The sequence below is a fragment of the Teleopsis dalmanni genome, chromosome 1, assembly GCF_002237135.1.
Source record: "Teleopsis dalmanni isolate 2A chromosome 1, ASM223713v2, whole genome shotgun sequence".
NCBI classification, from domain to species: Eukaryota; Metazoa; Arthropoda; class Insecta; order Diptera; family Diopsidae; genus Teleopsis; species Teleopsis dalmanni.
The window spans coordinates 116578501-116592470 of record NC_051846.1 but is presented as its reverse complement, the minus strand read 5'-3'; the positions used below and the strand labels follow the sequence as shown (position 1 = coordinate 116592470).

General features: G+C 35.0%; 3 protein-coding genes across 3 annotated transcripts; 1 reads left to right on the top strand and 2 right to left on the bottom strand.

Moving 5' to 3' along the window:
- The first annotated feature begins 1092 nt into the window (after nt 1-1092).
- Nucleotides 1093-1585, top strand: LOC119667781. Its single transcript, XM_038077093.1, has 2 exons — nt 1093-1230; nt 1286-1585. Exons 1-2 carry the CDS (start codon nt 1208-1210, stop codon nt 1560-1562), a joined length of 300 nt encoding a protein of 99 aa, XP_037933021.1. The 5' UTR covers nt 1093-1207; the 3' UTR covers nt 1563-1585.
- A 569-nt stretch (nt 1586-2154) lies between these two features.
- Nucleotides 2155-4896, bottom strand: LOC119667780 (moesin/ezrin/radixin homolog 2). The gene is made up of 5 exons (XM_038077092.1): nt 3924-4896; nt 3760-3862; nt 3403-3612; nt 3029-3265; nt 2155-2969 (listed from the first exon to the last, which is right to left on the bottom strand). Exons 1-5 carry the CDS (start codon nt 4469-4471, stop codon nt 2217-2219), a joined length of 1851 nt encoding a protein of 616 aa, XP_037933020.1. The 5' UTR covers nt 4472-4896; the 3' UTR covers nt 2155-2216.
- Nucleotides 4897-5634: 738 nt separating this feature from the next.
- Nucleotides 5635-10191, bottom strand: LOC119665667 (putative nuclease HARBI1). Its single transcript, XM_038074895.1, has 3 exons — nt 10101-10191; nt 8058-8603; nt 5635-5648 (listed from the first exon to the last, which is right to left on the bottom strand). Exons 1-3 carry the CDS (start codon nt 10189-10191, stop codon nt 5635-5637), a joined length of 651 nt encoding a protein of 216 aa, XP_037930823.1.
- Between the last annotated feature and the right edge of the window lie 3779 nt (nt 10192-13970).

Below are 13970 nucleotides of genomic sequence, written 5' to 3'. Positions count from 1 at the left end.
TCCGTCACTGTGGAAGTTTGTCAATAACGTGTATATAATTTTGGAGAACTTGCCTATTGACAACACCATCGAATTAATTTCTGATAGTCATCCTCACCGTTACTGTCAGCGTCGTTAACATACATCTTTGAAGTCAAAAAAAAAACACATCTACAAAGAAGAGAAAAATCAATGATAACCGACTATATTTTTTTATTTTTATTTTTAATATATTTTAAATTATAAAATTATAAGTGTAATAATATAAATTTTTTATAAATTTTATAATTATATAAAATCTAATTATATAAAAAATATATAAGTATATATTTTTTATTGTTTTTATTTTTAGTTTATGACTTATTAGTGTTCATTATTAGCTATTAGTTAAAATAAAACATACTGAAAATTTGACTAAACATCGCCTTATTTCTTTTCTATTTGGATTGTGGTTGTTTAGTGTACAAACTTATTTTGAAGCTCTCTGTTGTCTTCTCAGAACCGACATACGGATTTCATTTTTATCTAAAATAGCAACTCAGTAAAATTTTATTCGTTATTTAATAATGTTTACTGCCCGTATTTACCAGAAGTCCAGCACTTTCTTTGGTTTCTAGTTACTATTGATGATGTTTTGATTTTAAATAATTTGTAATTTTTTGTTTTTTTGTATATACAGCAACTGCCGCTTTTTTATTATGAAAAACATTACAAATATTATATATTAAAAAATAAAAATTTTCTGTCTTTTCTTCAATGCTGCTTTATTTTCTTCTAACAATACAACCTTTAATATCATCTGTTTACAATTAAAATGTAAGCACAGAAAAGATCTAAAACTAGAACTTTTTGACACATAAAAGCTCTTTCCTATTCCTTAAGTAACTCATGATATTGTAAACGCAAAAAGCTCTATGTTACTATATGACTTACTAAGTACGTAGTGGAAACGTAGTATAACACTCTGAAGAGCTCTACGGCAAATTATTTTTGTTCAGAAAAACACACTTTAGTTCACAATGGTATTGCTGTTCTTGCAGGGTATTCTTTGGTTACCACTATATAAAATCAATGAAATACTATGTTACCCTGTGTTGTCGTGAACTCAAAAAAAAAATAGCTTTGAACACCGTTTTAGTAATGTATAAATATTTTTTATCGTAAAATAAAGAAAAATATTAATTACAAAAATTTCGTAAAAATATATAAACTAAACGAAATTAAACTGATGTCCTTGAATATTGATAAGAGGTAATAATATATAATATTTATAGCAATTATATATGTAACGAGATATGTTTACCAGAAAAAGAAATAGAGAAGATGACAATTTTTGCGATTCGACGCCACTATCAAAGCGTATTAACAACTTGCATATTAATAATTACGACGACCATACCTATATTCCAGAAATAGCTGTCCTAGAAGAAAAAACTACTGACAACCATAAAGTATACTTAAGTCCTACCGCAAGACCAGTTTATAATCCAGAATTGAACGAAAGTCAAAATCCTTTCTACTATACGAAAAATAAATTATTGCATGACTTACATATGGAGCGACTCAAAAGAATTCCCTTTTAGATGCAAATAAAATATTTTAAAATACTTGATATGTTAATTATTTTGTTGTTTAGTATTGTTATTAGTTATTGTATGCATATTGTATTTATAATTTGAGTTTGATAATACATTAGCATTGATGGATGTTGATATTTTGTAAATTAAAATGTTTATACTATTAAAGTCAAAAATTGTCGTACTTCCATTACTTTTGAAAATGTAAAACTATTAGAGATTTATCTTGAAAGCCTGGAGAGAATTATTCCATTTACATTTGGTACTACTTTTTGTTATTTTTAAAACAAGGTTTAGCTTTTATCTCGTTGTAAGCAGAATAATTCAGGACCAGAGAGCACGAATTTCGTTCAGGCTTAATTTGTTAACTTAGGCTTTTGGCATATTCAAGTAAAAATTATTGGTCGTTGCAAAGGTAAAGAATTAAACGATAAATATTATATGCAAGAATTGAATTTGATAGAACTACAAATTGATATCAAATTACCTATAAAAGTGTTTATTTTTATATTTTACATCACTATTGATATAAATTATGTTTATAAGTTCATATTATCATTTATATGAAATAAATAGATCAAAATCAAAGTTTATTCAATCTCAGTAGTATTTTCGAAAACATTGAATATTTTATTCAGAAATAATTTAAAGAATATTACACTATAGTTCTTCAAAAAAAGCTACTCTCGCTTTAGTTGAGCCCGATTTCAATTTTTTTAGTGTTGAGTATTTAGTTTCACCTGCTTTGATTTGAGCTTCACTTAGAACGTCAAGATTGCTCTGATTTTCTTCGATCTTAAGAAGCTCAATTTCGGAACGTAATGTTTGCAACTGGTTTTGCATTTGCTTGGTTTTTTTCAAATATTCAATTCGTGCTAATTCATTCGAAATATGCTCTATTTCATTTTCAGTAAGTATAAACTCCTTCGGTTCGAATTCGTCATTAATTTGATCATCTGTTGAACTCTCTCCCAGAAGGTCAATTGTTAACTCTACAGCTTCGGTAGTTTCCGAACTTGCAGTTGAGTTACTTTTAATTGACTGTGTGTTATTAGATGTAGACAATGAACATGTCAGCATACTATCAGCAGAAGTTTTGCTTCCATTAAGAAATTGCAATAATCGCGCAGTTGCTTCCCTCTCTGCCAATTTAGCACAAATAAGTTCCTTTTTAAGTTTTTCTGCTTCTGCTTCGCGTTTAACTTTTTCAACTGTTAACCGATGTACAAAGTAATCGGCGTCTCTAATTTTTTTTTCTAGTTCATTTTTTTCGTGTTCAATTTTTAATTGGCGGTCACGCAGACGATCCATTTCTGTTTTAAAATGATTAGCTTTACATTCTGTTAGCTGCATTTGTTCTTCATTTACACGGCTTTTCTCAAAATAAAGGTCTTTCGTTTCTTCAGATCGGCGCTGAAAGTTTAATATATTATTGTATATTGATATATTAGCGTATCATTAACCACTTATACCAAAGCATCACCCTGCATTCTCATTTCATCCTGCAATACTTCTAGTCTCTTTTCTAAATCGAATCTCATTTGTTCCGATTTTTCGCGAAGTTTTTTCTCCCTAATGAATTTTTTACGTTCGATTTGACGTCGATGCTTCTCTTCCTTGGATTGTGATTTCATTTGCTGTATTTCCATTGAATCGGGTTTGCGACGTCGCATATATAAGTCATGATTGCCTTTACACAAATCTAAAATCTGAATTTTCAACACGTAATAAGATTTGATAAGTAAATATTGCAAAAATCCAATATAGTTGATTCAATTATATTATTAAATAAACGAAAATATTAATAAACACAAATTATATATTTGAATATTAAGCTTCAACTAACCATTTTGTTTATGTGTAAGTCGTGAGAATAAAATATAAAACTCGATGATTTGACATCTACTAAACGTATTATAAATTTCTTGTCGTCAAAGCTTACATGCCGTATCTCATTCCACTGAAATGTTGTTTTTGGAGATAATTTGTTATTATAGTCATATATGTTCAACCCCACAGCAGTGACTCCAAGCCATAATTCAGTTTTATTCTTATTCTAAAGCATAAAACAGATTCAATAAATTAAAGCTTAATATTCTGGCGTTTTGGACGATTATATTTAATATAAATGTTTAAAACTAATATACAATAATTAGATTGTGGATTATTTGCGGTTAGTTTCGTATAAGTTTATATATCTTACAGTAATGGGAAAATAGTTCACTCCATACATATCCAAATCTTGAGCTATTTTTAAATACTCCATTTCGACTTCGTCGCGTGACATTGGTTCATGGTCCATGTACCTATAACATAAAATATATCAATAACGACTTCGATTGTAAAAGTGATTTAAAAGTGTTTAACCAAGTTTTTATTCGTTCTTCCCACATTTCTGGAGTCATTTGATATTGACTAATAACATTTTTTGGTAATAAATCCGCTCCAGATAGCATTCCGTCTTTGTAAGTTTCATAATCATATGGTCCATACTGAACATGTACAGCATAGGAAGCAAGCAATACAGATGCTTCGGGTCTGCAGTAAATGTCCATTGACAATATACTCCGTTTTACTTGCAGAAAGAATAAGTGTTGAGTTATTTCTTGGATAAGTTCCTCGCTAACATTCTCAGGAAAATACTTTGCATAAAAACTAAATACATATACGCCATTCGTCTGTAGCTGAATACGTTGATCTTTGACCTTCTTTTCCATTTTTAGCCAAGAGACATTTTCATTAAAATCAACATATTGTAAACCAAAATACCATGATTCACGAAGGCCGGTTGTTCGACATACTAAATCAAAAAGATTTTGTCCAGTAGCAGTCTTTTCAATATTAAACTCAAGTTCCGACTCAAATGTAATAACTTTAATTGGTAGTGATGTTTTTCTAACACGAAATGGACTCATTGCACGCAATTATTTTATTGTTTTTGCTGTTCATATCATATAAAAAATAAAGTGCTACAGTTATCAATTGTAAACAAAATATTTCACTTTTAATATTTTAAAATAGTTGCAAGATTATCCATAAGCACTGTTGTTGGTATTTAAGCACTTGCTTTATTTTTATTGAGACTTTATGTCAAAACAAAACATTACTTGGGAACAGTTCACATAGATTATTGGTGACAGAAAAGTAGAAACACAAAAAATCTTATAGAGAACAAAATCTTGATTGCGAAAGATGATCAAAATATTATATCAAGTCACACGATTCTTTTTAACTTCACCTCTTTAGATCCGTATTCAGATAACAATCGAACCTCAATTTGGTAAACATCTTACTCTTGAAATTATTTTTAGCGGCAATGAGAGCAATAAAGATATTAGTGCCTATTATGAATTGTCGATCGCTGATAGACAGTAGAAAAATTTCTACTGCTGGTAGAAAAAATCAAATTTTGGTATTATGAATTGCAAACCGATATAAGTTTTTCTATCAGCGGTAGATAAATTGCTCTATTGCATTTGAGCAGTAGAAGTTTGTCGATCGTATAAAATAAATGCTGTTAAAACGCTTTATACAGTCAATTTAACATATAAATTTAATATAATTTTAATATTACTAATATAATAGTTAGTAATAATTCATTTAGATTTAATATAATATAGTATATAATTTAATATTAATATTATTATTTAATATTATCATTTAATATCTGGTTTCAAGTGGAATGTGTTATATGTATATTGACTATAACGATTGTTGCATTTTTTGTATTGTTATTTATTCATTATGATATACTTTTCAACGAATAATGTATTTATATAAAATTAAGAAATAATAAAATTAATAAATTTTGTTGTAGGGCAAAATTAATAAAAATAAAAATAAATAAATAAAAAGCAGATAGTAAAACTTGTTGCAAATATGAAGATATATCCAGACATTGCGAAAGGCATTTGCAACAAGTCACATTCCAGACCACCGTATCAGAAAATTGCGATAGAGCTCAATAATTTAATAGTTTAGGCGCCTAGAAAATATTGAAAACAAAAACTTACTGTTATACAAGAATAATTAAAATTGGCTGTCGAAAATATCGACAAAAGATATAAATATCGGTATCTTAAGCTTCAAATGCTTAAAAAAATATGAATTTTACTAATTTAATTTAATTTAATATACATATAATGTAAATATATATACAAATTAAAAAAAAAAATTTAAAATTAATATAAAAATATGTAAACATATTTATTTTTAGAATATTAAAGCTTAATTTTAATATATTACTTTAGTTTGTAATGTAATGTAATGTAATATTAAATAATAACTTCGTATTAATAAAATATATTTTTATTTATTTTAAAAAGAATTCAATTTTGAACTCAATTTTAATGTTTCTTAGCGAATACAATACAAACAAACTAACAAAATTAGTTCTATTAAAGCTGCACACTCTAAAACCCTGATATCATTCACAATAGTGCACATGTTTGTCTATCAAGTTTCATAATACCAAATTTGCTTACCAATCGACTCAGTAGATAAAAGTCTATCCTCTATCGGTAGAAGTTTCATAATAACCACTATTATTTTGCTTCTGTGTTTTGATTTTACCAAAGAACAGAGAAGAGGTCATCACTCTCGCAATTGCGTGCAATCTTCCAATACTAAAACCTGTGTATATTTGCTTGCAACAAAACAGAAATGGAAGAAATCAGCTGTTTTGACATATTTTGCTTCTCATTTTTAAATTTGAATTGACGGTTAGTAAAATTTCGAGATATGTTAATCTATAGCTATGCTATATACATGCGTTTCGTTCAATGATTTAAAACGATGTGACTATTAATTAAGTTTTCACAAATATAATATTATATACATATACATTTGTGAATTAATTTATCTATTTATCAATTTCAGCGAAATTTACGAAAATTTGTCCACATTTTGAACTATTGAATTAAGTGTTTGGACGCACGTCTAATTTTCAGCCGCTTGTGATATGTACGGACACATTGCCACAGCCAGCATTGCCACAACGAAGTTTATTTTAGGCCTTTTCGGTGGCTCGCAAGTACGGCAAAAAACAGCAAGTTGCTGGCCTATGCTGGCCGCAATGTACGCAAAACAACAGCACTATTTTCTCTACCTCGGCCAGCATAGTTATGCTGGCCAACCACATCGGCCAGTAAAAAAAAAATGTTACCAACGCAATAACTATTGTGAACCTTCATTGAAAATTCCAACGAATAGTGCAATCAAATGTCAAAAATTGAGGAAATAAAAATTCAAACAGAATTCAAATATATGAAAAATCTTGAAAAATAACGAAGAAATAATAAGAATGGAGAAATCGTAAGTATTAAGCACATTGAATTTTTTATTATGTTAGTTATTACCAAGTAACATTTATTTTATTCTATTTAATTTGTAGTTTACATACGTAAAATTAATTAAACAAACATAATTTTTGAAGTTTTTCTAAAAATTTTTTTTATAGAAATACACGCAAACTATGGACCACAAAGGAAACGAAAGGTTTTCTAGAGTGCATTCATAACATTTAAAAAATTCGTGAAACAACTTGCATCCCTTGGTCGCTGCAAAACGGTGCTTTCTTCTCCCAACATCCACAGTACCTACAAAAATTTACTTATCTTAGTGTTTTATTTTTAAATTTCCAATATTCTTACCATTCCTTTTAATTCCGTGTTCATTTTAATTTTATAATATTTTTATAAAAATATATTTGATTTATATGCACATATACAAGATTTGCTGTTTGTCAAAACAAAACATTTGACAGATTGCAACAGAGATGCCAATGACTCGTGTGGCCAACATAGGCCAACATGCATTTTTTGCCGCTCTTGCGAGCTACCGAAAAGGCCTTTTATTGAATCGTCTGCAGACAACACATTATCCAGCTCTGCACCGAAAGTAGTTCGTTCTGCTGTGCAATGCTCCACTACTCCCCTCGATAAAAAATATAACAAATAACAATAATAAATTAAGCATTAGTTATATTTTTATTATACTAATTATTTTTATATTATATTATTATTACATATTTTAATATATATATTACGTTTTTATACATTATTCTTGGCTTGAAATAAACCTACTGGATAAAAGTAATGTCGCAATTGACTTCTTAATTATATTATTAAATATATATACATATATGTATGTTTTATATATTTGTATTCGTAAATTATTGATTGCCGAACATTAAATTATACAAAAATTTGCGCTTCGAAGCTTCTTCATTGGTTCTCTGACTAGCTTCATTCTGCATAATTTCATCAGATTCTTCGTCGTTGTCATGTACGTAATCCACGTGTTCCGTATCATCACATGAACGTCGCAAAATGTTGTGCAATATGCAACAAACAAGGAACCAATTTGAACAAAAATTATGACTCGTATCATTCTGAATACGGATTCTTAACTCCTTAAGAATACTGAAGTGTTCCTTCAGAAGTCCAAAACAATGTTTAATCCTTACACGAAATCTGCTATGGCGTAAGTTAAAAGTTTTACGTTTGGAGTAGTCAAGCTGTTGGGAGTTTGACCGAAACGGAGCTATAAGAGTTTTAAGTAATGGATAAGCAGAATCGCCTGCTAACCATTGTTCCGAAGAAAATAAAGAATTTTCTTGGATGCAGAGAGCGCTTGTACGAAACATGCGAGCATCATGTGCACTTCCAAAGTGACCAACTGCGACATGTCGAATCTTCATCTGATAGTCACATACGAATTGTGCATTTATTGAATACACTTTTTTTTTTGAAAAATAGGATGTATGGTTAACCATTGGTGTTTCGGCAAGTTTTATTTCAGTACCGTCAATATATCCAATGCAATGTGGAAGCTCATGATAGGTTTTCTCCACTATATCTTGTCGTTCAGCTACATATGGCCACGTTATAAATGTGGTTTGCAGCTCCAATATGGAGCGAAAGTCTCTTCGGGTTATCTTATAAATTGTTTTCCCATCTTCAACACCAAATAATGTAGCGACTTTACGAATATCCGCATTTTCGCCTGATGAACACAAACGATATAAAACAATAGCAAGTTGAAGATCTAGGGGGAATTGTTGAATTGAATGTGAATTAGTAAACTCCGCGCTAGTGTTTATTAGTGAGAGTATTAAGGAAAATTCGTTCCAATTTACTCTAAGCATCTGACGAAAACGGCCTTCATCAAATTCTTGAAGAATGGTAGATCTCCATTGAATAGATTTTGGTACGGGTTGGTGATTTCCGTGATGGTTTACTAAAGTAAACAAAAGGTCTTCATTTAAATTTGCATCATCTAATATATTATTATTATTTAAAAATAGGCTATTTGTGCACCCCGACCTAAAAGATCTATTGTGCGCCTATAGGCCCAACTAGGACAATTTTAGACTATTTATAAATCTTATAATTGCAGTGGGCTTAATTTTACCTATTTGATTTGGGACCAGGATCCCGCTACCAAGGTAATCGAGTCTACGTCTGGCCACCGCTGGGCAGTTGCATAGAACATGTTCCGATGTTTCCTTCTCCTCATGACAGAGTCGACAGGAATCACTTTCTACCGCACCTATAATCTTCATGTGGTAATTAAGTCTACAGTGCCCTGTAAGAAGTTCAGTGTAGATTTTGATATCATTTCTGCTAAGGTTGATGATAGCATCAACTTTGATGTGTTCAGGATCAATGAATCTTTTTGACTGTCGCATGCCTGTTTTGGCTCTCCAGTGTTCAAGTAGAAGCTGTTTCTCCCGTTCACATAATAAGTTGTTTGTGAAGCTATTTGTTACCCCGCAGAAGGGCTCGGGCCCAATGAAAGGAGTACATGCACCCTTCTTTGCTAATATGTCTGCTATTTCATTGCCCTCATGCCCCTCGTGTCCCGGTACCCACATAAGAGTAACATAGTTCCTCGATGCTAGGGTGTTGAGAAGTTGAAAGCATTCCCAAACCAGCTTTGATTGGAATAAGGATTTTGCTAAAGATTTTAGAGCTGCTTGGCTGTCTGATAGAATGCATATGTTGGTACCTCGGGTGCCCCTACGTATGCATTCTCTTGCACAAACTCTAAGGCATGGACCTCTGCCTGAAAAATGGAAGCAGTTTTTCCCATTGCGATTGCTTTACGGAAGTTTGGTCCCATAACTCCTGCTCCTGCACTGCCATTATCCATTTTGGACCCATCAGTATACCATAATTGAGAGCCCTGCTTTAAGTTGATTTTATTATTTCTCCAAGTTGATCGGTCACTAATGACCACTTCGAATTCCCTGGAGAAAGCTAATTTTCTATTCATCTTGTCGAAGACCTTAAGGCACGGAGAATTCCAGATTTCATCTAGAATCTTTGCGTGTCCTGTCAGATTGCCCTCTTTAAGATTACCTAGATAAGGAAGCCTTAGTGCAGCACTGGTCGCAGTACTTTTAACTGTAATGTGTAATGGGGTGAGTCCTGTGAGCATTGCTAGGGCTTCTGTGGGGCACGTTCTCATTGCTCCCGTTACGCTTAGACAGGCTGTTCGATGAATCTTATTGAGAGTCATCTTAGCCTTCGTCTGATTTACCTTTGGCCACCATGCCAAAGAAGCATAGGTGATCATCGGTACTATTACGGTCTTGTACGACCAAGCCATCATTTTTGGTCGCAGACCCCATATTTTACCATACAGTCTTTGGCACGCATAAGTTGCTCTTAGAGCTTTGCCAGTTATATATGATAAATGGTTTTTCCAAGTAAGAGTTTTATCTAGAATTACTCCTAGATATTTCATTTCCTCAGATAGTATTAAGTCAGTGTCCCCTAACTTTAAGGTCCCTAGACTCATCTTCCTTCTTCTGGTGAAGGGTACTACATTTGTTTTAATCGGATTAATCGAGAGTCCTTTCTCTTGACACCAATTTTGAGTGATATCAAGCTAGTTGCATACGATCGGATATGGTGGAGTCGAATTTGCCTCTAACCATGATGACTAGATCATCTGCAAAGCCCTGAACTTCATATCCGAGGTCACCAAGAGACTGTAGGAGTTCGTCAATGACCAATAGCCATAGGAGTGGCGAAAGAACGCCTCCTTGAGGACATCCTTTGGTTGACTTGACAGTTAATCTCTTCGTCCCCATTTCAAAGATTATCGTCCTATTTTTCAGCATATTGAGAATCCATGTTATGATCAGTCTATGTATTCCTTTCCTGACCATTCCTGCCTCAATTGATCTGAATGTTGCATTATCAAAAGCTCCTGTAATGTCAACCGATGTGCAGAGAGCTATTTCCTTACCGTCTAAAACCTTCTCGATTTTACTCGTCAGACTATGTATAGCGGTGTCGGTCGATTTGCCCGACTGATAAGCATATTGTTCAATATGTAGAGGTGAAGCTTTAATATAGACTTCCCTGATGTATTGATCTAGAATCTTCTCCATTGCTTTAAGCAGGAAAGAAGTAAGGCTAATGGGCCGAAAAGCTTTTGGCGTGTGGTCCGCCTTTTTGCCTGCTTTCGGTATGAAAGCTACCCTAGCCTTCGTCCAATGTTTAGGTATTACGCCTAATTCTAGACTTATCCTAAATAAGTTTGTTAATATCGGTGCTAATATATCAACGCCTTTCTGAAGAAGGCACGGTTGTATATTATCGATACCAGGTGATTTAAACGGGCTGAAAGTGGAAATGGCCCATTTAGTTTTATTGACTGTAAAGATTTACGGGCCAGTGAAAGATCTCTTCGTGTAACCAATAAGAAACGAGTATCCTCGATGGTTTCCGTAGTCTCAGTATACATGGCGCAGCCTGGAAAATGAGTGTCCAGCAAAAGCTGTCCCGTTTCTTCCAGACTTACCGTAAAGCTTCCGTCAGCCTTCTTTAATGTAGAGAGGCTATTTGAGTGGTCTTTATTTAGAGATTTCTGGAGTCTCGCAGCCGCAGGAAGTGTTTCAATCTCCTCGCAGTGCCTCCTCCATGATTCCCTCTTTGATTTCCTCAATTCCCTATTGTAAGCCGTTAAGGCACACTTGTAAGATGCCCAGTCCCCATTGGACTTGGCTCTATTAAGGAGCTGGCGGGCTTTTTTGCGTAAAATATCTAGTTCCCTATTCCACCATGGGACGTTCCTAGAACGTTTCTTTTTGATAAGTTCGCAGCTATTTTCAAAAGCCCCTGTAATAATATTTTCTAGTTTGTTAACCTCAAGATTTAGTTCCTGACAATTAGTAATCCTATTCCCAAGACAACTAATGTTTTGTTCTAAATAGAAGTTATATAGAGACCAGTTGGTCTTCCTAACATTTCTTATTTCGAAAGTGTCTTCAACTTCCCCTTCCAAATCAAAGCTTATATATCTGTGATCTGATAAGGAGTTCTCCTCCAACACCCTCCAATTTGAAATGTTATTTGATATAAATGCGCTGGCTAAAGTGAGATCTAATACCTCTTCCCTTATCGCATTTACAAAAGTAGGTTCGTTACCTTTATTAACTACCATTAAATTGTTAGTTGTGATATAATCAAAAAGTGACTCACCTCGTGTATTGATGTCTGTGCTTCCCCATACTGTATGGTGTGCGTTGGCGTCGCAGCACATTACCCACTGTAGGTTTCGGATACGGCAGTATTCTGTAAGCTGCTGGAACTCGAGAGACACCGCTTCCTCTGCGTCGCCAGGGAGGTACAGAGATGCAAAAACTATTATTCTCGTCCCCCTAGTACTAGGCACTTCTGCCTGTACCGCCACCAGATCACGCTGTATGAGCTCTGTAATTGGAAGAGATTTAATGGTTTTGTTAATCATTATCGCCGTTCTAGGACGATCAACATTATTATCATAGATTAACTTACACGTTTTTGTCTGTAGACCGTTTATGCGCCCCTTTGTGGCCCATGGTTCTTGGATGGCCACAAAATCCAGACAGTGTTGTTCCACCAGGGCACTGAGCCTGTATGAAGCTGCTATAGCCCGGTGGAGGTTGATTTGGAGGCAATGAAGTTGCCTCCAAGAGTTTTGCGGATGTGGCGGAGTCCGGGACATTATATCCCAGACTGGCCCTTGCGGACCTTGCCGCCCTTTGTACCGCGCAGCAATTCCGCGGCCTCCGGGTCTTTTCTTTCCCATTTCCTCAGACGACCAGAGAGAGCGGAAGGTTTTCGGCCTTGGGCACGGATTCTGCCCCCTCTCAAGGGTGGTCTCCCGGAATTGAGACCCGTTTTCGGCTTCTGGTTGCTTGACTGAGCACAAGCCGCAGATGTTGTTGGTCGCTCATCTTCAACCACTTCCTTTGCTCTGTTTCCTTTATGTCTTGGTCTCAGCACGGCACTGCTAAGTCCATAGAAGACTTTATTGCCCAGCTTTCCGACCATTTCGGACGACATAGGATCCAGTGCAATCGCCATCTCGACGATGTCGCCTTTATTGAGCCTGTGGAGTACCCGCCAGTCCCTGACACGCATGCCCGAATTTTGGCACTCAATTTGTCCCAGAATACGGTCGCTTTGCCAGGAAGCTGAGCCTGGGAAGTAGCCAACATAGATTTCAGACTTTGGCACTTCTGCCTCGTCCACTACCTTCAGCTGGGCTCCTTCCCACGGCTTCAAGGCTGGGATTGTCTCTTTAGACCAAGTTACAGTCTCGTCGTCCAGACAGTTAATGGCAAACCATCCGGGCTTTAGACTGTAACCGGCGAAATGAGGCTTCACCCCAGGAGCTCGACAAGTTTCGTACATCTTGTCGAGGATGCATTTCTGCACCTTGCCAATTTCCTCATTGGACCAAATGCCCTCTGGGAAATTGTGCGGTAGTATACCGATCTTCTTAGAGCGAACAGTCTCTGCTAGGGTAGGCTTTGAACAATGGTCTTCGGAAGAAGTACTGTGTTCAGCCTGCCCCACAGATACCGTCGCCACCTCTTTACTGGGACCAGGTTTGCCCCCGTGTGAGGTCTCTACTTCCTTCATCCTACTGAAAATCGGCAAAGCAGTTGCAGGCACTGTTAATTTATTATCAACTTTCTTGCCCTGTAGTGCAATCCGCTTTGTCGGTTTTGAGCTTGATGTTGGTGTAGAGCTGTCCGATCGGGATCTTTTTGGTGTTGCCTGCCCTTCGTTACTCGCAGTGGCCGGCTTTACTGCCAAGGACCTTGCTGTTTCCAGCGGGATGCCCTTGGCAAGTAAAGCCTTCAACCTTTTGCGTCCAGCGCCGGATAGCTTCACCCTCGTTTGAGTCTTTTTAGTTAGACCAGGCTCCAGAAGATCTCTCTCCTGTTCCGAGGAGATAGACATCCCAGCCGACTCTTGGCTAAGTGGAATGTCCATTTCCTCCGGCTTGTCGGGTAGAGGACCAGGTGCCCTCTCCAACAAGTCGTGGTCCATTTGTTCACTGACGATGGTACCAGGTGCCCCCTCGTTCAGTGATAAGTTTTGGCTGTGTAAAGCCATATTTTGCACA

Bases quoted from the DNA above. Each gene is read 5' to 3' on its own strand.
- LOC119667781 (XM_038077093.1), top strand. From the start codon at position 1,208: ATGTCCTTGAATATTGATAAGAG. The intron at 1,231-1,285 runs GTAATAATATAT...TATGTTTACCAG, and splicing joins TCCTTGAATATTGATAAGAG to AAAAAGAAATAGAGAAGATG.
- LOC119667780 (XM_038077092.1), bottom strand. From the start codon at position 4,471: ATGAGTCCATTTCGTGTTAGAAAAACATCACTACCAATTAAAGTTATT. The intron at 3,863-3,923 runs GTTAAACACTTT...TTTATGTTATAG, and splicing joins GAAGAACGAATAAAAACTTG to GTACATGGACCATGAACCAA. The intron at 2,970-3,028 runs GTATAAGTGGTT...TTAAACTTTCAG, and splicing joins GAATGCAGGGTGATGCTTTG to CGCCGATCTGAAGAAACGAA.
- LOC119665667 (XM_038074895.1), bottom strand. From the start codon at position 10,191: ATGGGGTCTGCGACCAAAAATGATGGCTTGGTCGTACAAGACCGTAAT. The intron at 8,604-10,100 runs GTAAATCAGACG...AATTCCCCCTAG, and splicing joins CTTTGGCATGGTGGCCAAAG to ATCTTCAACTTGCTATTGTT.